This window comes from Dermochelys coriacea, chromosome 10 (assembly GCF_009764565.3).
Source record: "Dermochelys coriacea isolate rDerCor1 chromosome 10, rDerCor1.pri.v4, whole genome shotgun sequence".
Taxonomy (NCBI): domain Eukaryota; kingdom Metazoa; phylum Chordata; order Testudines; family Dermochelyidae; genus Dermochelys; species Dermochelys coriacea.
Genome location: NC_050077.1, coordinates 66,326,211 through 66,352,864, shown reverse-complemented (window position 1 = coordinate 66,352,864; position 26,654 = coordinate 66,326,211). Strand labels below are relative to the sequence as shown.

Below are 26,654 nucleotides of genomic sequence, written 5' to 3'. Positions count from 1 at the left end.
CATTTTTTGTTTGTGGCTCTCATTTGTTTGCCATCTTTCTCTGTTCTGTCTCACTTCTTGTATGCAGTAGTGTTAGCCATGTTGGTTTTAGGATTTGAGAGACAAGGTACATGAGGTAATATCTTTTATTGGACCAACGTATATTGGTGCAAGAGACAAGCTGAGCTACACAATTCTTCAGGTTTGGGACCTTTTAAGAAGAAGCCTCTGAAGAAGAGCTCTGTGTAGCTCGAAAACTTGTCTTCCTCACCAACAGAAGTTGGTCCAATAAAATACTACCTCACTCATCTTGTGTCTCTAGAATTTTTCCTCTTTCTGAGTGTTCTCTCTTGTATTGCATTCTTTAAGGTTCCATATACCTAGCAAAATGTATTTGGGGTTTTTACTCACTGTTTAGTTCAAACTCTGTCTTCTTACACTTTTTGTATTGTTTCATGGCTTTTTGCTTTACCTGGGCCCTATTCTCCTCTCAGGTTTTGAATACCTCCCACTGAAGTCAGTGTGAGTTATTCATCTCTGTTCTCATTGTTTTCCTTGATTTCTATTTTTGCTTCATTTTCTCTGCTTCTCTTTTTCTCTCCCCATTTTTCTTTCATTGTGCTATCCATTCTTAGTCTTTCTCTCCCACATCTACTCTTCTCCCCATGGTTCTCTTAGTTCTTTTTCTTTCTTCCAGCTCATCCTCTCTTGGGTCTTTTAAACACTATTCCATTTGCTGCAATTTTACCCTCGTTGTGTATTAATTATGACAATGTAACAGATTTTCTTTAGTACAGTACTACTTTTTATGAAAATTACTTTGAAATATTATTACTGAAATTTCACTAACTTTTTTTTAAAAGTATTAATAGAACTTTATCTTGTAGCTGATCCCAGAAATATCCTCCTTGTCTTGGTTTACTACCATTGTGCCTTTAATGATGGTATTTACCATTACTGCTGTCAAAGATGCCACAGATGACTGTGTAAGTATTTGCAGTACGTTACTTTTACCAAGTCTTCAGCCATCCATGTACTGTTACATAAATTACTAGGTAGCATATTATTCGCATATTGTTGTTTCTAGTGCCATACTGTGTAGAAGAGGCACATGTATTCACAAAGAAGCTTTGTTTATTTGCTATCACTTGAGCATATTTATGTCTTAAAAGGCACAGCGTCTAAAATACGGTTGGTAGATGTTCTGTTGTTCAGTTTAGAAGTCTTCCTTTCCCATTCTGTTACTTGTTCTGTCAAAGTGTTATACACAGTGTTATAATCTGCTCATTAGATCACAGATGGATCTGATGAAGGTAAATCCTTGTCCCAAGTCTTGTATAAACAGATTAAAATTAATAAATGCCAAAAATAGTCACTTACAAAGCCTTTGTTAATTTATCTCATATAATGGCCAAAGTCTCGTAACTTTTATGACTGTAAAGCATTTGATCCTGCTCTTACTTGTTAATTCCAAAACTCCCAGTTTTCTACAATGTGACATAATGTTTGTATGAACTAATGACAATAAAAACCATAATGCATCTATGTAGTGACTTGCAAGGATCCAAAAGCACTTATATAAGGGCTTTTTTACACTCCCTTTTCCACTCTGGAAAGGGTGGAAGTGGGCAGGGGACAAAAAGAATCAAATGCATGAGGAGTAGAAGTGTAGAGTTTTACTAGTGGCATGGAGTTTTTAGTTACCACATCTCACTTTATCTATAAAATACACTATTCATATTTCTCCCCAATTTTAAAACAATCCATGTGTCTTTATGAACCCTAGATTGGGGAAACCAAGTTAAACAAAACACTGTTGCAGTTGACCTTTTAAATCTAACTTTTGTGTTAGATCTCATGTATAGCGATCATATCTTTATATGGCTAAAATGTTCTGCTTCTACCTTGGTGCAGTTTTTTAACCCCATGTGAAGCATTTTGCATCAGATAAAGCACAAACGGGGAAAAAAACAAACAATGGAAAATCAGACATAATGCAAGGGAGTGGCGAAATGGATCTGTGAGGCAGAAGTCTTGCTGCAATAGCAGAGAAACATCTAAGTTCTTCAGATTCTTTAGGATATGTCTGTTGTCTGAAACTCATTGCTGTGGGAGTTTTACTGCAATAGGTTGACTGACCCAAGTTTGCAGCACTCAGGCTCTGGGGCTATAAAATAACTGTAGAATTCAGGCTCAGGCTGCAGCATGGGCGGCGGGTATCATAGGCTAGGGGAGACTGTGCCTACCAAAATGGCCTGGCATGGCCCTGCCCATGGTTCACCACCAGATCCCTTCCTGCAGTGCAATTCCTTCCTACTCTTCGATAGTAGCCTGGGCTGGGGAGAGCTGGTATGGTGCCGGGGACTCATAGTGCTGGTGCTGGCTCTGTGGCTGCACTGCTCACCTGGCACTTGGGATGCTGGAACTGCACCCTCTGCCTTCCCAGTGCTCCAGGACTTGGGTTGGGGGCTCAGCTGGAGCTGGAGGTGCTTGGGTGGCCTGGGGCTGTGGTGGGGGTGCTCTGGGCTCCTTCAGGGGATAGTGAGGGGTGAGGCTTTGAGCAGAAGGGGAAGGGCTGAGGGCTAGCCTCCCGCTACGGCTGGTTCACCAGCTGCCTATGGGCTGTAGCCTAGGGTCTGAGACCCTGCCCCCTTGTGGGGTCTCAGGGTATGTCTGTACTATACTGCTATTAGGATACCCCGGGCTGGCCCATGCCAGTTGACTCAGGTTCACAGAGCTCGGGCTATGGGGCTGTTTAATTTGCAGTGTAGATGTTCTGATGTGGGTTGCAGCCCAAGCTCTGGACCCTCCCATCTCTCAGGGTCCTAGGACGTGGACACCAGCCTGAGCCTGGACATCTGCACTGCAATTCAGCAGCCCCACATCCCAAGTCAGCTGGCATGGACCAGTTGCGCATGTCTAATTGCAGTGTAGACATACCCCAGAGACCAAAATTCTACACTGCAATTTTATAGTCCTGCAGCCCAAGTTGGGGTCAATTGACCTGGGCCAGCTACAGCCATGCTGCAGGTCTCTTATCATAGTATAGATGTACCCTGAGAATAAAACCTTAGAAGGGTAGTACAGTCTATTTCATACTATGGAGATTTAAAGTTACTAATCCTATCTGAGATCAAGCACTGATCTTTACTTAAAATGGAAAGCTGGGTTTGCCTTGGGAAGTATGAAGTAATAAGCTCTCCAAGGTAGAGTATAAAGGAACATGGCAATGACTTCAGTGTAAGCAAAATAATTTTAAAGACACTGTTGTTTCATTGGAGAGCAGGGAAATTCTCTTAGATAAGGAGTAAGTTTCTGAAATCTCAACAGCCCATACTCTTGAGGGAAGTGGTAAAGAATGATACATGATTTATTGGGAATAGTTCCGTTAGAACGTGATACAGGCATGATTAAGAATCTCTGTATCCCAGTGAGACGGTACAAGACAGTTTCACAGTCAGAACTTTTTATTTTCTTTTTTTGATGCTCATATTAATCAGACTCAGATGACTACAAGGATTACAAGCTTTGATGTCAGGAAAAATAAAAACAGACTTAAAGGAAGAGGAAAAGCAGGGAGGAAAGAACATTTTTTTTTTTACTGGGAGAGTACAAGCATCATAAGATCAGTCTTAGATTTTAAATTAAAAGAATTTGGTTGATACCAAGATCTTTGAATGAAAACTGAGCAAGGCAGCATGAGCCGTCATAGCATCTGCAAGTTCATGAGTAATTCTGTTATCTCCAGTTAACAAGCCCCTTCACCTTGCATGGTCCCTTAAAATATGTATTAACTACTGATGCTAAACAATCTTTCATCTTGTATTTGGCGGTGACAGTCTGAGTACATTTCTCAGACCTGAAGAAGAGCTTTGGGTAAGCTTGAAAGTGTTTCTCTCACCAACAGAAGTTGATCCAATAAAAGATATTGCATTACCCACCTTCTCTCTATGAGAAGCTTGTACACTAAGGATCAGTTATAGGTGTTTGAATGAAACTACCACATGATACTATGATCTTTTTCCAGAGGAAAAATTTGAGGGAGATATGAAAGCTGAAAAAGTGAGAGAACAGAAAGAAGAGAACTTCTGGGGGACAGCTTGGCATGTATTTTGTTGTTAATTTTCATAGGATTAGAACATGTTAGTCTCTCAGGCTTTAAAACACAGTTGATAACTCTAACAAAAAGTAGAAGACAGTATTGGTTCTGATAAGATTGTTAGACTAAGTGTGACCTGCCTTAGATAATCTCTGTAACCACACATAAAGCTCTCCAAATTAGCATATGGACAGTGTAACCAGAGTGTTTTCAGTAGTATTATAGTCTGTAACCAGTTAGCTTTATTTCCTTTTGCTCTTGAGAACACCATGAAAAATGACAAGCAAAAGAAATCTACAAGGGATGAAGAGAATTGCCTCATTAAAATTAAAGTGGTGTTACCTGTCTCTTCCTCTGTAGAAGGAGGGGAGGGTGTTTTACAATAGAAAAGAAAGTAAAAAATATCAGACAGGATTAAGTATAAAAATACGTTGTACACACACACATCCTTTTATTCAAGGATCTCAGTCATTTGCAAATACTAAGTCTCTTCAATGCCCTATGCAGTAGAGAGGTGGTATACTAATTTTACAGATGGATAAACTAAGAAGCAAGGATTTCAAGTGGTTTATCCAAGATCACGTAAGTGAAGTGCTGACAAAGTTGCGAACAGATGACAGACTTCCTACTTGTAGACCACTACACTACGTTGCCTCTCTCACATAAGCTGTTCTTAACAGTACTAAAGAAACAGCAGAACAAATCTTATAGTGATCAGAAAAGTTACTGACTATAGATTTAAAATTTACAGCCAAAGCAAAATGAAATCCAGCTTGTGACCTTTAATATGTATAAAAATAAATCATGTTGACATGAGTCAGAAGAGCGGAGGTGCAGTAAACTTGAACATTAAAATGAATGAGCACTTAATCTATTCCACATGAATATTAAGTCTTGAAACAAGGTTGAGTACAAACTCTCAAAAATTGAGAAAAATTAGGATTGGTCTTTATTAAACAACCAAAGTATCAAGTGACTATGGTGATTAGCCAGAAAAAGTGTTTGGAAAAGGGGAGAAAAAAAATGAAATACCACCACCACCCCTACCATCCCTCTACTAGAAAGTTGAAGGATGCTGAAAGATAAATCCTCAATCAAATTTAATTTGTAGTAAGAAGTTGTCACAAACTGCTTTTGATGAGCTCAAGTCCAGATACATATTTTGTGTGCCCTCTTTCATCTTATGTTTGCTTTGTCTCTCTCCAAGAAAATCTATGTGTATACCTCTAATTTATAATGGCAGCTGTCTTCCCTCGGAGTTCTCATAGACTTTCACACTACCTCTCACCAGCCCAAGTTTACACATCTCCGCTTATTCTGACAAAGCCAAGCTTCTGCCACAGCCAGTTTTCCCCATCCTTCTATTCTCTGTCAACTTGCTAGCTTAATCCTGATGCTTTCGGTCAGTAATTCTTCATTCTTTTGATATATTTAATATATTTTTTTCTGGTGTCCACGCTTCCAAAAATTGGAATGGGTTCAGAAAAGTGACAAGAATGATTTGGGTTCTGGAAAACCTTACCTAGAGTGAGAGATTTAAGAAGCTCTGTTTATTTAGCATATTAAATAGATGATTAAGGTGACTTAATCAGGTTCTATAAGATTTGTTAATAGATATACCACACAAAGGCATTCAATGGAAGTTGAAGCTAGATAAATTCAGACTAAAAGTATGGTGCACTTTAAAAGTGAGGGTAATCAATTATTGGAAGAAGTTACCAAGGAATATTGTGGGCTCTTTGTATATGTCTGCAAAGAAAACCCCCCAGTGTCAAGTCTGAGTTTGAGTTACCTGTGGAGCTAAAAAGAGCAGTGTAGTTGTTCAGGCTCAGGCTGGAGTCTGAGGTCTGCAACCCAACCAAAGGGGAGGGTCTCAGAGCCCAGGCTCCAGACCAAACCCAAACATCTACACTGCTATTTTTAGCCCCGCAGGCCAGGCCCTGTGAGCACAAGTCAATTGACCCAGGCTATGAGACTCGGGCTACATCTATACTACAGCCGGGATCTACACTCAGATCTATCCACCGGCGGTTGATTTAGTGGCTCAAGTGAAGACCCGCCAAGTCGACAGCAGATCGCTCTCAGCAGATTGACCCCTGTACTCTACCCACAACGAGAAGAGTAAGGTAAGTTAACAGGAGAGTTTCTCTTGTTGACTCTGCGGTGTAGACCCCGCGGTAACTTGACCTAAGGTATGTCGACTCCAGCTACATTATTCACGTAGCTGGAGTTGTATAGCATAGGTCAACTTACCGCAGTAGTGTAGACATAGCCGCAGTGCCATGGGTTTTTCTTTGCAGTGTAGACATACCCTTTGTCACTTAGGCTTTGTCTACACTGGCACTTTCATCTTTAAAACTTTCGTCACTTAAGGATGTGAAAAAACACCCCCTTGAACGGCAAAAGTTTTAACAGCAAAAAGCATAGACAGTGCTTCGTCAGCGGGAACCTCTCTCTTGTTGACGAAGCTACCGCCCTTCATTCGGGGTGGTTTTATTTTGTCACTGAGACTTGAGAGCTCTCTCCCTGCGACAAGGAGTGGGCTACACAGTGCACCTTACAACAGTGCGGCTGCAATGACACAGCCACGCCATTATAAGGTGCACAGTGTAGACGTAGCCTTAGTCTTTAAATCAGGATTGGCTGTCTTTCTAAAAGAAATGCTCTAGCTCAAGTAGAAATCATCAATGGGTGAAATTTTATGGCTTGTATTATGCAGGAGGTGACATTAAATTTTCATAATTGTTCCTTCTGGCCTTAAAAATCTATGAACAATTGTCTCTTTGTCCACCTCTCCACCTCCACCCATAGAGTTCTCCTATATCCTTTCATTAAAAATATTTGGCTGGGATTTACAAAGGAGCCTAATGTCTTTGTAAGAGGCCCAAATCCCATTGAATTTCCCAATGAATTACCTTGGGCTCCTCTGGAAATCTCAGCCCACATCTGTATAAGAAATTAAATTATGTTTGAAGTTAAATTAAAAGAAAAGATAAAGCAGCTAGTCTGGTGTCCTCTCTACTATGTTTTATCTGACTGTGGAGACCTTTTGAAGAAGGCTGCCCATTGAGCATGAAGGGAAGCCAGCTCAGATGGGCTAGTGGGGAACATACCACCATCATCACCCCTGCTCAGTGAGAACAATATACAAATTCTAAAAATTTTAAAAGCAGCAATGCCTTTGGTATCCATGGAATTTGCTTGTTATTTCTAACCAACCCCTGTTTCTAAACAACCACAGATAACAACACATCACCGAAAGAGCATTCACTTGATCTGGCAGTCACAATGCTTAGTCTTCAGTTCAAGGTTCTCCTTAAACTTTGATAATAAAAATGGAACTTGCTTCACACTGAGAACAAACAGACCATACAAAACCATACAGAATAACAAATAATAAAAATAACAAATAAATAATAATTTTTGAATTACATAAAATAAGTTTTCTGCCAAACTAGAGGTAAAACAATTTTGAGACAGTTTGTGCTATTGATGTTTAAATAAATGTACTTTTAATTTAAAGTAAGCTATCTGGTAAAAAGCCAGGGTTGCTTTGGATTTCTTTAATGTGTAACATTAACAAAACCATTGACAGCAACTAAGTTTTTTTTTCTTGAATAAAAATACATGCTGTAACAAGTGGTTTCTCAAAAATAAGTCATTTTACATGTTTCATCTTCAAAGAAACTCGTAAAATCCAATGATGATTGAATGTTGGGCCAAAAATGATTTTTTAATAAAATAAGTATTGAGCATGTGTGTCTTAGAAATGGAAAGAGCCCATTGTAGCCAAAGAGTTGAAAATCAAAAATGTTGGGCTAGATTCTGCAACCCTTATTGACCTTGAGTAGCACTTACTTCAGTAAATAGGTTTTATATTTTCCTGTAACTGGGCTGATTGTTCCCTCAGAATCAGATTAAAATGCTCTTAAGTAACACCTGTGAGCCCCAATTCTGCAAGGTGTATTCAGTGGTTCTGGAACTAGTGGTGCTGGCTTGAAGTAGTAATAACAAACATCAAATGCATGGTTTCCATCATAGGCACCGACTGGAGCACCCATGGGAAAAATGGTGGGTGCTGAGCACCCACCAGCAACCTCCCCAATCAGCTCCTCCCCTTCTCTGATCAGTGCCTCCCATTCCCTCCCCGAGCCTCCCACCCACTGCAAACAGCTTTTCTTTGGCATGCAGGAGGCACTGGAGAGGAGGGAGTAGGCCCCCCCAGCACATTAGAAAGTCTCCTTCTCTGGTTTCCATCATCTGCTCCCCCACTATAAAATTTGTTCCAGCACCTCTGGGTGTGTTCAAGGGGCAAGTGCATGCCTAATGCTTCTACAAATGCTTGCTCATGTCCATTCCATTCTAGGGTGTGCACGTGCCCATGTGCATGGTCATTGGAGATTTTTGTCTTAGCGGTATCAGTAGGGCCGGTGGCAGCGCGCCCTTGAGTGCATGCCCATGTGTCGGTATATCAGGCGCTGCCAGCTCTACACTCACTCAGTTCTTTCTTACAACTAGTGGTGGTTAGTCGGAGTGCCTTTCCTTGTATAGCAAGGGCTAGCAATTTTGTCTCTACTGACTTGAGCTTTAGGACTTTGTAAATAGTTTGTTTATAGTAGTTAGTGTTAAGTAGTTTAGTAGTTATAATCCCAGTGGGGACTTTGCCCCAGGCAGAGCATGCCCGGGTCTCCCGGGTTTAAGGCCTGCGTGGACTGAAACAGGCCTATGCCTGTAAGTGACCTCCATAGCAGCTGCCTCAAGTGCTTGGGGGAATCGCATGTGAAGGACAAGTACCGTATTTGTCACGGCCCAGGAGTCAGAGGGAGTGGGATATTTGTTTGTGGGCTCTCCTCATGGAGTCTGTCCTTCATCCAGCTTCCAAGCCATCCTGCCAAGACTCGTCAAGTACCTGCCTGGCACTGCTTCCCATTGCCGGTGCCCAAGAAGAAAGCAAGGAAGCACGGCTCCCCAGCACCAGGCAAGAAGGGCCATGGGAAGGGACCCAGTTTGGGCTGCCCAGCCTCTCCAGAGCCAAGCATCTGTGCCTTCCCGGTCGGGGCTCTTAGCCCCTTAAGAGGTCCACTGCAACTCCCAGGAGCGGTGGGGACCCAAACCCCTGATGACACTGAAGTCCTAAGCTCTCATGGCGCCGAGATAGCAGAGGCCTCCGCCTGCACCACCAACTCAGCACGTGCTGCAGGAAACAGTAAAGGCTCCCCACGAGGGCAAGCAGCCACTAAGATCCCTCAGAGGGTAGTGGAGCACGACTGATCCCCTGAGATGAGACAGTGCTTTCCATCTCTGCACCGCAGATTGCCAGAGTCACAGCTCAGATCATCTGGGCCCTGCCCTCGGTCACTGGCACAATCGTGGTCCCCCCATCTCAACATGGATTGCCTAGAGGAAGGCACTGGTGTCTGTACTACTGGCACCATTTTCCCTTCCGCTGGTCGACCTCTCGGCGCAGATCTTGGTCGCTTGCCCCTGGAGAGCGCTACCCATCACATCTCCAGTCCCCCTGACGCTGGTCCCCTCAATACCGGCACCAATCCTCTTGCTCCAGGCACCAGTCTTCAGTGGTGATGGTCATCCGGCAGACTCAGGCGGCGATGACCCCACTGTGCTCTCTGGAAGATGAATTCCTCTGGCACAGAAGGGCAACCCGGCCCGGCAAAGCATCCTGGGAATCAAAGTGCTCATTTTGAAGATGCACTTGAGAGCGACGCCCCAGTTCCCTGGATCCACCTTGTTCTATCTTTGACCGCCTTCGTCCCTACCATTCGGCCTGGTCATGGGTCACCTTGGACTGCTGGGTGCTGGACATAGTTTCTCGGGGCTATATCCTGCAATTTTCACCTGCCGCTCCTTCCCTCTCCTCCTCTTCTCATGAGCAACTCCTTGTCCAAGAGGTTGAGAACCTCCTACACGTGGGGGTGGTGGAGGAGGTCCTTTGGGACACGAAGGGAAAAGGGTTCTATTCCCGCTACTTCCTAATTCTGAAAGCAAAAGAGGGACTCAGACCCATTCTGGACTTGCGTTGCCTCAACAAGTCTTTCAGAAAGTTGAAATTTCATGTGGTCTCCCCGGCCTCCATCATCCTCTCCCTGGATCTGGGAGATTGGTATGCCACTCTCAAGGTCACAGATGTTTCCTCCATTTCATAGTGGGCAGATGCCATTTTCAATTCATGATGCTGCCCTTTGGCCCTCAGGGTGTTCACAAAGTGTATGGAGCCAGTGGCCTGAGACGTCGAGGAGTCCAGGTCTTCCAATATGTCAACAACTGGCTCATCAAGGACAGGTCTCGGTAGCAAGTGCAGAGGAGCACTGCATGTCACCTGCTGTGACCGGGGCCTATTAATAAACGAGAAAAAATCCACTTTATCGCCTTTCCAGCAAATAGAATTCATGGGTGGGTCTCGACTCCACGCGAGCCAGAGCCTTCCTTCTGGAAGCGCATTTTCAGGCCATGTCAGACTTGATCTCCCATGTAAAGAACAACCCGCTCACCACAGCCCACACCTGCGCAGCTGTTGGGCCACATGGCTGCTTGTACATACATTATTAGCCATGCTCGGCTCCATTTCTGGCCTCTGCAACTGTGGCTGGCGTTGGTCTACATCCCCAACAGGCACGACCTAGACCAGGTAGTCAGGGTGCCGGACCACATATGGTTGTCCCTGGATTGGTGGTTGGACCCCAGGTCGGTGTTGGAGGGAGTCCCCGTCACTGACCCTGGTCTCCGATGCTTTGGACCTGGGTTGGGGAGCCCAACTGGGTGAGCTGAGCACCCAGGGACACTGGTTGCGGGATGATCAATGTCAGGGAGCTCAGAGCTGTTTGCCTGGCCTGCCAGGCTTTCTAGCTCCACCTAAAGGGCAAAGTGGTGCAGTTCCTGATGGACAATACCGCCATGTTGTATTACATCAATAAGTACCAGGTCTTCAGCCCTCTGTCTAAAAGCTCTCTGCCTTTGGGATTTTTGTGTGTGGCATGCCATTCATCTGATAGTCACACACCTGCCTGGAACCAGGAACGTCTTGGCAGATCACCTCAGCAGGACTTTCTCATCTTGCCATGACTGATCGCTGCATCCAGAGGTGGTCAGTATTATCTTCCGGAAGTGGGGGACTCCCAAGGTGGACTTGTTTGTGTCCCATCAGAACAGGAAATGGCATGTGTTCTATTCCCTAGAATGGAATGTCCATGAGCAACGCATCTTGAAGAACAACAGTTATGAAGAGGTAGGTAACCATTTTTTTTAAATGGGCTGCTTGTGCTTAATGTTAGACGTGAGTTTAAGTAAGTTGCTGAATTTGGGACATAGTGCAGTATGTTAATGTGGATGAGGGAAATACACCAGATTAAATTTATCTGGATGTTTTGGATTTTTAAATGGGCTGAAAACTGGCTGAAGGACTGTAAGCAATTCACTAAGGATAACCAGCAGTGTATTGAGGTGATGGAGATACTTAGATGGATTTCTATGGGACTGAGATTAGTTAGTCTTAATGAACATTGCCATCAGTCAACTTGAAGTGAACTAAATATGCATATTAATGAATGCAAATACAGTTGAATACTAAACTGGAAGGAGTTACAAACAAATAATATAAAAAAAACTGAGCGAGGCTAGGAAAAAAGATAGGAAAAAACAAAATGAACTCCAATGTTGGAAAAATTGCAAACTACAATAAATAAAGAAAAATTATCCAAATACCTATGTTCAATGGGGAAGGAGAAACCTGGAAAATATTAATTCCGAAAAGGACTTGTATAAGAAGGAAGAGTGGACATGGTATTAGCTATGAGTTTAAAATAAAATATGGAAAAAAAAGGTCCAAAGCAATTTTGGTCTAGGGATCATAGTGCCAGGACACGATAGTAGTTTTCTAGTGGGTCTTGTAACTGTGCACCAGAAACACTGTTTTCAGTGTTTTGGTTACCTCTTGGAAAGATGTAGATACATTTCAGAGAGTTGGAAAAAGAGCAACAAAAATAGCTGAGGCTGAATGGATAGATTTATGAAGAAAGATTATATGAGCTAAATATGTAAAACTAGTTGAGCAACTATTAAGTGGGAATGATACATAATAATTCATAAATATTTATAAGGACACCAAGAATGGAGAGGAATTATTTAGAATGGTATCAGGGTGGCATAATTTGGAATATTGACATGAAAATAAGAGAAGAATTTTTTTGTGGAATATAAAGGAAAAGTTACTTATAAAAAGTTCTTCTAGTGAAAGTGTCTCATTTAGGCTGTGGGATAGTTTACTAAAGAAAGGCAGAGGAAGCCTTTCTCTAGGCACATAAAACTGGACTGGACAAAGCACTAGAAAACTTGTTTTTCATTGGCAGTGTTATGGATGAGGAGAGAAATTTTCGATCTGTAATGTCTATGATTTAATGTATACTTATTTAGTTAGCAACGGTCAATAAATATTTTTATAGGCAATGGCTTGCTAATTTTTATATTAAATGCATAGAATATTGCATGTGTTAATTAAGTTATTGTGGGGCAAATGAATAGTGTTTACCAATTCATTTTTAAAAACAGAGTTTAATAAAGTACTTTTTATGTCATGAAAATTATGTAAAATCAATGTGGGACATTCTGGTCCCATTGAAGTCAATGGATTTCACTCACAGAGACTGCTTGCTTGCTTAAAGTTATCTGTATACTTAAGTTCCTTGTTTGATCAGGTCCTTATGTTCACTTTTGATCACAAAAAACTAAGTAGTATTTTTATGTCATTAATATTGCAGTTTCGCCATAAGAGTGATAACCAGGTGAACAATCGACAGGCTGAAGTACTCATTGGTGGCAGGTAAAAAACAGATTTTAAAGATGGTCAATTTATTTTTAACTTTTAGATCATCTCACCAATATTCAACCACAATTCTTTTGCATTTTCAAGCTATAGGGCTATGCAATTGAACCATCAAAATGTTTTTTTCCTGTAAGATAACAGAGATTTCACTGAGGAATTTCTTGGTTTGATCCAGTTTTAAGATTCACTGTTTCTCATAATCCATGTTCCAGCTGATTTTAATTAGACTTGGTTGTGTAGAATGATAGGAGAATTTGCGACCTTAGAAATTCTTTAACTCTTACTTTTTTAGTTTCATTTTAATTTTGCTCATTGTACTTCTGTTGTTTCAAACTACTTTTAAAATTTCCTTTTAAAGATTTACATGAACAGTCTAGTACATTGACTTCAATCCTATTAAACACAAAACTATATTAGAAGAACATTTATTAAGGTTCTGTGATAAAGTTCCTGCTCTACCTTGGTGGGTCTTGCGCTTATTGGTGGATTTGCTTGCCTTGGAGCTTCACAGCAGCCCTCAGCTTGGCCTTTTTTCTGAACCCACAGTCCAGGTTTACTCTTCCTGTGTCTGACCAGGAGTTGGGAAGATTTGGGGGGAACCCGGGCCTGCCCTCTACTCCAGGTTCCAGCCCAGGGCCCTGTGGAATGCAGCTGTCTGGAGTGCCTCCTGGAACAGCTGTGCAACGGCTACAGCTCCCTGAGCTACTTCTCCATGGCCTCCTCCCAACACCTTCTTTGTCCTCACCATAGGACCTTCCTCCTGGTGTCTGATAATGTTTGTACACCTCAATCCGCGTTCTCAATCTCAGCTCCTAGTGCCTGTTGCTCCCAGCTTCTCACACGCACACCACAAACTGAAGTGAGCTCCTTTTTAAAATCCAGGTGCCCTGATTAGTCTGCCTTAATTGAATCTAGCAGCTTCTTGATTGGCTGCAGATGTTCTAATCAGCCTGTCTTAATTGTCTCCAGAAGGTTCCTGTTTGTTCTGGAACCTTCTCTGTTACCTTACCCAGGGAAAAGGGACCTATTTAGCCTGGGGCTAATATATCTGCCTTCTATTACTCTCCTATCACCATCTGGCCCGACCCTGTCACAGTTCCAAGGTTAAGTACTCAAAATTTAGGAAAAGCCAGAATTAAAGTTGCCCATGCAACCTTAATTCGCCCCCTTCTGTATATGCATACGACACAGTTTTTAATTACATGATCACATACTATTTTTTTCTTTCTCATTCAGTGCACAGGATGGATGATGCTCATTTAATAAACAGCTATTCAATATTTTGTTTTCTCCTCATTGTTCAATGTGTGATTCCATTCGTTATTTACTGCGCGCTATTCAAACCCAGCTTTGAAGACAGAATTATTAATTTCTTCATAGGTTTTTCTATGATGCACATCAATACAGTATATGAGTGCTTCACAAATATTAATGAATTTATGTTCCCCAAGTGGGCATTATCTCCATTTACCAATGGTAAACTGAGTCACAGAGACGAAAGTAAAAGTGTCCACTAATTTTGGGTGCACAATTTGAGATGCCTAGGACTTGATTTTTCAGAATACTTGGCATTATGTAGCAGGTTATATGTTCAGAGTCATTGACTTCAGCTCTGAGTGCTCAGCACTTCTGCAAATCAGACCAAGGGACTCAAGTCAGACACCCATAAAATGAGGAACACACAATTAGTGACCCGTGTGAAAAGTTTTGTTTTAGCTAGCCTGAAATGGGAACCCTGTGGTGGAGGCCGATATAGAATCCAGTTATCCAGGGCAGAATTCAACTTCCTTAACCATGAGACCATCCTTTCTCCTCCTGCAGTCCCCTGCCACGTTCACTGCACTTGTTCCAACTTCTTCAACATAGGAGGCAGTGATCATATAGACAACCATCTTTTACTCCACAACCCTGATTCATCCCCAAAGCATGTCCATCTTGTGCACTGAGTGAGGCAGGGTTCCTGTGACAAAAATATGTGATCACATAATTAAAGACAGTATCATAATACGTGCGAGTAAGGGGTCCAAATTAGTGGCTCAGGCAACCTTAATTCTGACATTTCCTAACTTTTGAGTGCTTGACCTCGAAGCCATATTAACATTCTTCTAACAAAGTTGTTCATGTCTGTGATGGGTTATATAAATGCCACACTGTGATAGAAGGGGTTCAGGAGTGGTTCTGAGCTCAAGTGGCCCCACCCCACTGCACCTGTAGAGCCTGTTCCAGCTGGAAAAAGAGTTTGAAAGGGGGCAGTATAGCAGATAGGATTGGGGGAAGGACGTATCCCGAGAGCTCGTGAGTTTAAATGTAGAGTGGGAGTCTTTGCTGCAGGAAAGGGGAGTGGGGGTCAAGTGGCAGCTCCTCCAGGTCCCAGAAGAGGTAGTAGCTTGTCCTTAAGGATTAAGGAACCCTTCACTCCATGTTTTTTTTTGGTGAGACTGTGGCCACATCCTGAACTGGAAAAGTAAGTGGTAGGAAGTAGCCAGGGAGGCAGCCTCAGAGCACTTCTGGGTCCTTGATATTGCTTCCAGTCAGAGCGTGGGCTCCCCTACGAGCCAGGCAGCAGCAAAGATGGCATTACCCCTTCCTTCCCTCCTTGTGATGAGGGCGACATAGGCATTGTAAGCCCTGAAGTAAAGGTGTGAGGCCTTCGGGGCCTGGAGTTGGGCTGGAAACTCCTTTTTGGGGGACACTGGACTGCTATACTTTATTGGACTCCGTAATCCTGGAAAGAGGTAGACTTCTGTGGTGACCTGGCAAGAGGGCTGAGTTACTATCTACCAGAGTGACCACCAGCAGGAGACACTAGAGATGAGGGAAGAGTTGAAATCCAGGGACCTAATCCTTAGGCAGTACCAATGGTAAGGTCAGCCCGTTCACCGTGTGCAATAGCTTAGGTTTTTAAAATCAAACTAAAAAAAAAAAAGAAATTCCATCATGTGGCATCATATTGATACACACGTGGTTCATCAGCAGGTTTGGAACCATGGCAAAGATTCTGCCATTTGAGGTTATGGAGTAGCTGATAGTAGAAGTAGTAGTAGTAGGTTATTGTTTATGTGGTTATTGTTTATCCCAGCTCTTGAGGGGGATGGGACACTTTGTCAATGGATTTCACAGATATTTGCTGACAGCAGAGGAAACTCGGGAATCTTGGGTTCCATTCCAGGACAGGGTGCTCTAGGTGCAACAGACACTTCTGGCAATTTCCTCCCAAGTTCGATTCCTTCTGTTCTATCCCTTCCAATCTGTCTCAATCCCTTTCCTGTCTCTACCTCACTACTGACTCCTGTTCCAGTGACATTTCTTCACCTAGTTAGTCCCAGTCTCCACTTCAATGGCTTTTGATACTAGTCCCAATCTCCTTGCCCAGCCACTGCCTAGGAACTGAGAGCTCTAGTGTTCACTTCCCAGCATCTCCTGTCTGAGTCCCAGTTTCCCCCTTTCTGGTCTCCTTGTCCAGCCATTCCCTGTTCCCTCCCCCAGTCCCTGACCTATCTCTCTTTTATATCCCCCTGAACTCCAGTTGCCACTTCCACCACCCACATTCCCGTTCCAACTGGATTCCAGTACTAGTCTCCTTCTCATCCAATCTCGATGTCCTCACCTACCATGGTTCCTTGTCCCATTGTCTTTGCCCAGTCAGCCCCAATTCTCTCCTCTTGTCAGATCTGTCTCCCCTCACACCTAACTCCTTTCTGCTGCCCCACTGGTTCCCACTTCCATCCCCCCCATTTCCTTTCCGAGCTCCCAGACCTTGTCTCCTTGCCCAACTAGTCCCAGTCTCCACCTCCTGCCAGCCTCCAGTCACAGGCTCTGCCTTCCAGGTTCCTTGTCCTAGTCATCTAATCCACAGGCCTTCTCCTGCAACACCTTATGTCCAGCTCTTGTCCCTTCTGCATTTGAATCAGATGGCTTCCTCCTCCATGCTGCTTGGGTGCCAGCAGGGGCATGATTGAAAGGACAGGAGAGAGAGAGGCTCCCTGCTCTTCTTTTCTTTTCCCCCGCCACCCCATCCAACCCCCCCTTCTCCTTCCTGACTGCCCCCCCGGGACCCGTGCCCTCATTCAACCCCCCGTTCCCCGCACTCTGACTGCCCAGACCCCTATTCACACCCTTGACCACCGCCCTGAACTCCCCTGCCTTCTATCCAACCCCCCTACTCCCTGCCCCCTTACCGTGCTGCCTGGAGCACCGGTGGCTGGCGGCGCTACAGCTGTGCCACCTGGCAAGAGCCATCCATGCGACCGTGCAGCACAGAGCACCAGGTCAGGCCATGGCTCTGCAGCTGCGTTGCCTGGCAAGAGCTCACAGCCCCGCCACCCAGAGCCTTGTGTTGGTGGCGCAGTGAGCTAGGCTGCAGGGGAGGGGCCGGGGGCTAGCCTCCCAGGCCAGGAGCTCAGGAGCCGCGCAGGAGGGTCCCGTGGACTGGATGTGGCACACGGGCCATAGTTTGCCCACCTCTGATATAGCTGGTCTCTGGATATGTGTGAACTGTGATTTTTCAAAAGTTTGTAGCTTGGCCAAATTTGGGTGGCTTTTCATGGGGATGGCAAAAGGCACATCCCTGACACGAAGGCCATCCCTCTCCCCAATTTCAAGTCCCTGCTCCAAAGCACTAGGACACTAGAGCTTGCCAAAAAAAATAAAGATTTCCAGGTCTTTTACACTGAAAAACAACGTTAGCTTCATTCTTGGGAATGTCTGAATTGTTTTCTAGATTTTTCCAAAACCATTCAACCTGAGGCCACCCAGCTTGGAGAATTGCATCCCAAACAGTTATAATCTTGCAAAGTTATAAGCAACTGAATATAGGGTCTTATGAGGAGAAATGTCCAGCAATCTTAATAATGGCCAGTGTTACTGGCCCTTTGTACAATGATTAATCCTTGCTTGGAACTTATTAGGTCGTGACAAAAAACTAATACTGTACTATGGAAACTTTGTGGTTGTGATTATAAATGCTTTGACTTATAACACCTTTCATCAAAGATTTCAATATATTTTATGGACATAGATTATTTTTTAAGATGTTGATATTTCCATGAAGGTGTTTTTAGATTTTTCTGAGTACTAGGTCAGCAGTTAGTCTGTCCACTGCTTGGTTTTAAGGCTCACTATGGAGTTTTCACTTACTGTTTCAGTCATTACTATATAATAGTTGTTTTTTCTCAGTTGCTTCCTCTCTCATCTTTGATTTAGCTTGTTATAACAGTATATATATTTGTCTGTCCGCTCCAGAATAAAGACAGGAGTCAGTGGATGTGGTTTCATTTGGTTGCAACTTTATTCTCTAAAAATATTTGAGTACTTGGCAACAAAATGTATAGACAGGTCATCATCCTTTCCTTAATCATATCCACACAATCCCCAACCCAGGTTCTGGTCACCCTTCCCTCATATGAGGTGAAAGGGACGAGGCTATAAAAGGAGGGGGTTGACTCCCCACTTTTTCAGATGTAAGAGCCCCAAACTCCCATCCTCAGCTGCCTTAAAAGGGGCCTAGGAATAGGAGAGAGGTTGGCTCCCTGCTGATGGGATGTAGGAGCCCCAAAGTTTCTTTAGAATCATAGAACTGGAAGGGGCCTTGAGAGGTCATCTAGTCCAGTCCCCTGCATTTGTGCAGGATTAATTATCTAGACCATTCCTGACAGGTGTTTGTCTAACCTGCTCTTAAAAATCTCCAGTGATGGAGATTCCATAACCTCCTTAAGCAATTTATTCCAGTGCTTAACCACCCTGACAGCTAGAAAGTTTTTTCTAATGTCCAACCTAAACCTCCCTTGCTGCAATTTAAGCCCATTGCTTCTTGTCCTATCCTCAGAGGTTAAGAAAAACAATTTTTCTTCCTCTTCCTTGTAACAACCTTTTATATACTTGAAAACTGTTATCATGTCCCCTCTCAGTCTTCTCTTTTCCAGACTAAACAAACCCAGTTTTTTCAATCTTCCCTTGTAGGTCATATTTTCTAGACCTTTAATCATTTTTGTCGCTCTTCTCTGGACCCTCTCCAATTTGTCCACATCCTTCTTGAAATGTGGCGCCCAGAACTGGACACAATACTCCAGGTGAGGCCTAATCAGTGCGGAGTAGAGCAGAAGAATTACTTCTTGTGTCTTGCTTACAACACTCCTGCTAATACATCCCAGAATGATGTTTGCTTTTTTTGTAACAGCATTACACTGTTGAATCATATTTAGCCTGTGGTCCACTATAACCCCCAGATCCCTTTCCACAGTACTCCTTCCTAGGCAGTCATTTCCCATTTTGACAGGTTTCAGAGTAGCAGCCGTGTTAGTCTGTATTCGCAAAAAGAAAAGGAGTACTTGTGGCACCTTAGAGACTAACAAATTGATTTGAGCATAAGCTTTCGTGAGCTGTAGGAAGATGCATCCAATTAAGTGAGCCGTAGCTCACGAAAGCTTATGCTCAAATCAATTTGTTAGTCTCTAAAGTGTCACAAGTATTCCTTTTCTATTTTCCATTTTGTATGGGAACAACTGATTGTTCCTTCCTAAATGGAGTACTTTGCATTTGTCCTTATTGAGTTTCATCCTATTTACTCTGGATCATTTCTCCAGTTTGTCCAGATTGTTTTGAATTTTAATCTTATCCTCCAGACCACTTGCAACCCCTTTCAGCTTGGTATCATTCGCAAACTTTATTAGTATACTTTGTATGCCATTGTCTAAATCATTGATGAAGATATTGAATTGAACCAGATCCAGAACTGATCCCTGCTGAACCCTACTCGTTATATCCTTCCAGCATGACTGTGAACCACTGATAACTACTCTATGGGAACAGTTTTCCAACCAGATTTTTCACCCACTTTATAGTAGGTTGCATCTAAGTTGCATTTCCCTAGTTTATTTATGAGAAGGTCATGCGGGACAATATCAAAAGCTTTACTAAAATCAAGATATACCACGTCTACCACTTCCTCCCTAATCACAAGGCTTGTTACCCTGTCAAAGAAATTTATCAGGTTGGTTTGATATGATTTGTTTTTGACAAATCCATGTTGCCTGTTACTTATCACCTTATTATCTTCTAGATATTTTCAAATTGATTGCTTAATTGTTTGCTCCATTATCTTTCCGGGTACAGAAATTAAGATAACTGGTCTGTAATTCCCTGGGTGGTTGTTATTTCCCTTTTCATAGATGGGCACTATATTTTCCCTTTTCCAGTCTTCTGGAGACTCTCCCATCTTCCATGACTTCTCAAAGATAATCGCTAATGGCTCAGATATCTCTACAGTCAGCTCCTTGAGTATTCTAGGATGCATTTCATCAGGCCCTGGTGACTTGAATGCATCTAATTTGTCCAAGTAATTTTTAACTTGTTCTTTTCCTATTTTAGCATCTTCTGATCCTACCTCATTTTCACTGGCATTCACTACGTTGGACGTCCAATCACCACCAACCATCTAGGTGAAAAACGAAACAAAGAAGTCATTAAGCACCTCTACCATTTCCACATTTTCTGTTATTCCCCCCCCCCTTATTGTGTAATGGGTCTACCCTGTCCTTGGTCTTCCTCTTGCTTCTAGAGTATTTGTAGAATGTTTTCTTGTTACCCTTTATGTCTCTAGCTAGTTTGATCTCATTTTGTGCCTTGACCTTTCTAATTTTGTCCCTATATGCTTGTGTTATCTGTATATATTCATCCTTTGTAATTTGACCTAGTTTCCACTTTTTGTAGGACTCTTTTTTTGATTTTTAGATCATTGAGGATTTCCTGGTTAAGCCAGGGTGGTCTCTTGGCATACTTCCTATCTTTCCTATGCAGTGGGAATTGTTTGCTCTTTTGCCCTTAATCATGTCTCTTTGAAAAATTGCCACCTGTCTTCTATTGTTGTTCTCCTTAGACGTGCTTTCCATGGGATCTTACTACCAACTCCCTGAGTTTGCTAAAGTCTGCCTTCTTGAAATCCATTGTCTTTATTTTGCTGTTCTCCCTTCTACCATTCCTTAGAATCATGAACGCTATCATTTCTTGATCACTTTCATGCAAGCTGCCTTCCACTTTCAAATTCTCAACCAGTTCCTTCCTATTTGTCAAAATCAAATCTAGAACAGCCTCTCCCCTGGTAGCTGTCTTCCACCTTCTGAAATAAAAAATTGTCTCCAGTACATTCCAAGAATTTATTGGATAATCTGTGCCCCACTGTTTTATTTTCCTAGCAGAGGTCTGGGTAGTTGAAGTCCTCCATCACCATCAAGTCCTGTGCTTTGGATGATTTTGTTAGCTTTTTAAAAAAAACCTCATCCACCTCTTCTTCCTAGTTAGGTGGTCTGTAGTAGACCCCTGACATGACATCACCCATGTTTTTTACCCCTTTTATCCTTACCCAGAGACTTTAAACATGTCTGTCTCCTATTTCCATCTCAATCTCTGTATGCTCACTGTCTGAGGGAAAAACTCCTTCCCAGCCCCAGAAGGAAATGGGCAAAATTCTCTTTAGTTTTCTCCATTCTTTTTCCTGATACATCATTAGATCTGGGATGATTATTTTAATCCATTTGGTAAATAAAATAATTAAGACATAGTTTTCATGATTTGTCATTGCAGAGGAAATAGGTTTTTTTTTAGAGTTCAGTCTGTTTTCAGTTCCTCTGAACTGCAAGGAAAAATGAATTATAGACAATTTTGAATTTTTGTTTAAATTTTCCTTTTATTATTTGAAAAATGATGAATGAGATGTTTGTTTTTGAAGTTTAATCTCTCTCTCTCACACACAGGAAGAGGTGGGGGTCAGGAAAACCATAGGGGCAGCATTCTGATCCTCACATGGACCATTTCTTCAAACAGGAAAACATCAGTACATATCTTATAAACTCTTTGGAACAGGGACCATCTTTTTATTCGGTGTGTGTACAGTACTTAGCACAGTGGGGACTTGGTCCATGACTGGGGCTCCAGGGTGCCAATGGGACAATACAAATAATTAATAACCATGTTATGAGCAGGGTGAAACCTTGTTACAAATTAAAACCTCGCTGAGACTGACAGGTGTGACCATATTCTTCAGTTATCATAACTATAAGGAGAAGTCCATCACAAACTCTTGTCTAAGCAAAAGAGGTTGTGAACCCACCTAGGAGATTTTGGAGTCGGGGTGGAGGCATTTTTTGGCATAGTGGTTTGGGTAGGGTTTTGGGGGAGTGAGGGAAGGTGGAACACACAGCAATTGAGAACAGATAGAACAGAAAGAGGCAGAGGCAAAAACCAAGAAAGCCAAACAGTAGCCAGTGAACACAGTGTGACCCTGGAAGAAGCTAGAGAGCGAGCTTTGAGTCTGTTGTCTAAAGAGGCTTGTTGCAGTAAACAAAGAAACTTCTCCCTTTGTTCTGGGTTGTTCTTGCATTCAGAGAAGCTGGACTTAAGCACATGTATGTTCTCTGTAAATAAACAAGATTTCCTTCAAGAATGTAACAGACTCCATCAATTTCTACATCCAACAGGAATATACCTAGGGCCCTGAACTTTGACTGGCTGCTTTGGTCAAAAAAGGGCAACAATAATAACTATGAAAGCAATCAAAGTCATTATAGTGCTGTGTCACTCTCCTGCCAGGTATCTTTACCACCTCCTCTTTTTCCACATAGAATTCAAACACCTTTTCATTCTTAAAGTTCTTCCCAGCCTATCCATCACCTGTTGCCTCCCATTGCATCTTGCACATTCTTCTCTCTGTGTCGCACCGTTTATCTGTTCATCCCGTTCTCATCTTATTATCCCCTTCCATGCTGCTTCTTATGTTTGGAACACTATCCCTCTTCCTGGTCAGTCAATGAAATCCTGGCCCTACTGAAGTCATGAGAATTTTGCCCTAGACCTCAAAGAGGCCAGGATTTCATCCGAAGTGTCCTCACTCGCTTCCTTCTAATCCCTTCTCAAAACCAACTTGTTCCATCCTCTCTTCCTTGTGTGCTGCTTGCAGCTGCCCCTCATCTCTGCTAAAACTTACAACTTATCTGTTTGCTCACTGTATAACACAAAGATTTTGTGTAACACAACTCAACTGTTAGTGGTTCACTTTGCAATCATAACAGTCTTTTAACATAATTTTTTGTAGGTAAATATTAACATAATTCCTATTTTTAAGAAAGGGGGGAAAAAAAGTGATCCGGGTAACTCCAGGCCTGTTAGTTTGACATCTGTAGTGTGCAAGGTCTTGGAAAAAATTTTTGAAGGAGAAAGTAGTTAAAGACATGGAGGTCAATGGTAATTGGGACAAAGTACAACATGAATTTACAAAAGGTAGATTGTGCCAAACCAACCTGATCTCCTTCTTTGAGAAGGTAACAGATTTTTTAGACAAAGGAAATGCAATGGATCTAATTTACCTTATTTCAGTAAGGCATTTGATATGGTTCCACATGGGAAATTATTAGCTAATTTGGAAAAGATGAGGATCAGTATGATAATTAAAAGGTGGATAAGGAACTGGTTAAAGGGGAGACTACAGTGGGTCAAACTGAAAGGCGAACTGTCAGGCTGAAGGGAGGTTACTAGTGGAATTCCTCAGGGATTGGTTTTGGGACCAATCTTATTTAATCTTTTTATTACTGACCTTGGCACAAAAAGTGGGAATGTGCTAATAAAGTTTGCGGATGACACAAAGCTGGGAGGTATTGCCAATAGAGAGAGAGGAACCTCGGAGAATTGGTTGATCACAGGAGCTGCCAATGTGATATGGCTGTGAAAAAAGCTAATGTGGTCTTGGGATGCATCAGGCAAGGTATTTCCAGTAGAGAAAAGGAGGTGTTAGTACTGTTATACCAGGCACTGGTGAGACCTCATCTGGAGGACTAAGGTTGGGAACCATAAGCTGTCAGAAGCTAGCCTTTTCATTTGGCTGAATACTCAGTTCCTAATATCTTTCCCTGCTTCACATGCCAAGTTTTGTCATACACAGAAATCCCTCCTTTTGTCATTTGTAAACTGGATTACGGCAGTCTGCTCTAATTAGGGACTTCTCGGAAACTAACACTGGTGCAGAATGCAGTGATTATATCAGCTCTAGGAATACTTCACCCATCCTTTTTCAGCTGCCCAGGCTTCTCACTGGATTTCCAGTGCAATTAAGTGTTAAGGTGTACTTTAAAAATCCAGTAAATAAAAATATGTTTTGGAAGTTGTCAAGAACTCTAGGGTACAGATGTGGGGACCTGCATTAAAACCTCCTAAGCTTACTTTTACCAGCTTAGGTTAAAACTTCCCCAAGGTACAAACTATTTTACCCTTTGCCCTTGGACTTCCACTGCCACCACCAAACGTCTGGGTTTATTTTTTGAGAAAGAGTTGTTTGGAAACATCTTTCCCCCCCAAATCCTCACCAAAACCTTGCAACCCCCTGCTTGCGGAAGGCTTGATAAAAATCCTCACCAATTTGCATAGCTGACCACAGAACCCTTAGATCTTAAGAACAATGAAAAAAGCATTCAATTTCTTACAAGAAGAATTTTAATATAAGAAAAGGTAAAAAGAATCACCTCTGTAAAATCAGGATGGTAAATACCTTACAGGGTAATTAGATTAAAAACAGAGAGAATCCCTCTAGGCAAAACCTTAAGTTACAAGAAAGACACGAAGACAAGAATATTCATTCTATTCAGCATAGTCTAATTTCTCAGCCATTTAAAGAAATCATAATCTAACGCATATCTAGCTAGATTACTAACTAAGTTCTAAGACTCCATTCCTGATCTGTCCCCGGCAAAAGCATCACACAGACAGACCCTTTGTTTTTCCCTCCCTCCAGTTATGAAAGTATCTTGTCTCCTCATTGGTCATTGTGGTCAGGTGCCAGTGAGGTTATCCTAGCTTCTTAACACTTTACAGGTGAAAGGATTTTTCCTCTGGCCAGGAGGGATTTTAAAGGTGTTTATCCTTCCCTTTATATTTATGACACTCCCCCCTAATCACAGCTAGGGTGAAACACTGGCTGGGATTTCTTCCTGGAGCTCTAGGAAAAAACAGAGTTAATAAGACACATGCACTTCTAAATAAACTACCAAGTATCTAAAGACTAACAATATTTTCCATATCTCAAGGACTATTTTAACCAGTTGATTCTGGGAAACTTTCACAGGAGAGTGCATGAGCCACTTTGTTAGAAGCTTCTGAGATGTGTTGGATGTCGAAATCAAAATCTTGGAGAGCTAAACTCCATCGTATAAGCTTTTTGTTATTTCCCGTGGTGGTATGAAGCCACTGTAGCGCAGCATGGTCGGTTTGCAGGTGGAAACGCCGTCCCCAAACATATGGGCGTAGCTTTTCCAGAGCGTAGACAATGGCGTAACATTCTTTTTCACTGACTGACCAGTTGCTTTCCCTCTCGGACAGTTTTTTCCTGAGAAACACTACTGGGTGGAATTCTTGATCCCATCCTTCCTGCATTAAAACTGCTCCCACACCACGCTCAGATGCATCTGTGGTTACTAGGAACGGTTTGTCAAAGTCTGGGGCCCTTAGTACAGGGTCAGACATGAGTGTCGCTTTAAGTTGGTTAAAGGCCTTCTGACACTCTTCGGTCCACAGAATGGCATTTGGCTGTTTCTTTTTGGTTAGGTCTGTCAGTGGGGCGGCAATTTGGCTGTATTACGGTACAAATAGTCTGTGATAACCGGCCAAGCCTAAGAAGCATTGAACCTGTTTCTTTGATTTTGGGACAGGCTACTTTTGGATAGCATCCACTTTGGCCTATAGGGGGTTGATAGTTCCTTGACCCACCTGGTGTCCCAGGTAAGTCGCTCTGTTTAGGCCTATTTGACGCTTCTTAGCCTTAACAGTTAGTCCTGCCTCCCTTATGCGCTCAAAGACTTTTTGTAGATGTTCCATGTGTTCTGCCCAGGAATCCAAAAATATGGCCACATCGTCAAGGTAGGTGACTGCATATTCTCCTAATCCCGCTAGGAGACCATCTACAAGTCTTTGGAAGGTGGAGGGTGCATTCCGCAGCCCGAAAGGGAGCGCATTAAATTCATACAGCCTGATGTGTGGTGAAGGCTGACCTTTCCTTGGCAGATTCATCTAGCGGTACCTGCCAGTACCCCTTGGTGAAGTCCAAGGTAGAGATGAACTGGGCCAGTCCCAGTTTCTCTAATAGTTCATCTGTGCGTGACATTGGATAGTTGTCTGGGCGAGTTACAGCATTTAGCTTACTGTAGTCCACGCAAAAACGTATCTCCCCATCTGGTTTGGGAACTAGAACCACTGGAGATGCCCGTGCACTGTGGGAGGGGTGGATTACACCCATCTGTAACGTATTCTGGATCTCCTGTTCTATAGCAGTTTTAGCTTGGAGACACCTGTAAGGTTGGACTTTAATTGGGTGAGCATTACCTGTGTCAATGGAGTGGTACGCCCATTCAGTCAGCCCGGGGGTAGCTGAGAATGTAGGCGCATAGCTAGTGCACAGCTCCTGGATCTGCTGTTGCTGCATATGCCCGAGGGTCCTGGAGAGGTTCACCTCTTCCACGCCACCAGCACTTTTCCCTTCGTAGTAGACACCTTCAGGCCACTCAGCGTCATCTCTTCCCTGGGCTGTAAACTGACAAACTTTTAATTCTCTGGAATAAAAGGGCTTTAGAGAATTAATATGGTATACCTTAGGCTTTCGGTTGAAGGTGGGGAATGCTATGAGGTAATTGACAGCTCCCAGGCGTTCCTGGACCATGAATGGCCCTTCCCACAATGCTTCCATTTTATGGGCCTGGAGTGCCTTTA

General features: G+C 42.8%; 1 protein-coding gene across 11 annotated transcripts in view; it reads left to right on the top strand.

The window, feature by feature from the left end:
• The window catches only part of ATP8B4 (ATPase phospholipid transporting 8B4 (putative)), a 172,811-nt gene that overhangs the window by 39,008 nt on the left and 107,149 nt on the right, over positions 1-26,654 (top strand). For 10 of the 11 annotated variants that reach the window (XM_043494636.1, XM_043494633.1, XM_043494634.1 and 7 more), the window contains exons 4-5: positions 867-965; positions 12,850-12,911. In XM_043494636.1, the coding sequence (XP_043350571.1) occupies positions 867-965; positions 12,850-12,911 (161 nt within the window). The remainder of the gene's footprint in view (positions 1-866; positions 966-12,849; positions 12,912-26,654) is intronic. The other variant, XM_043494635.1, reaches the window with a different exon arrangement.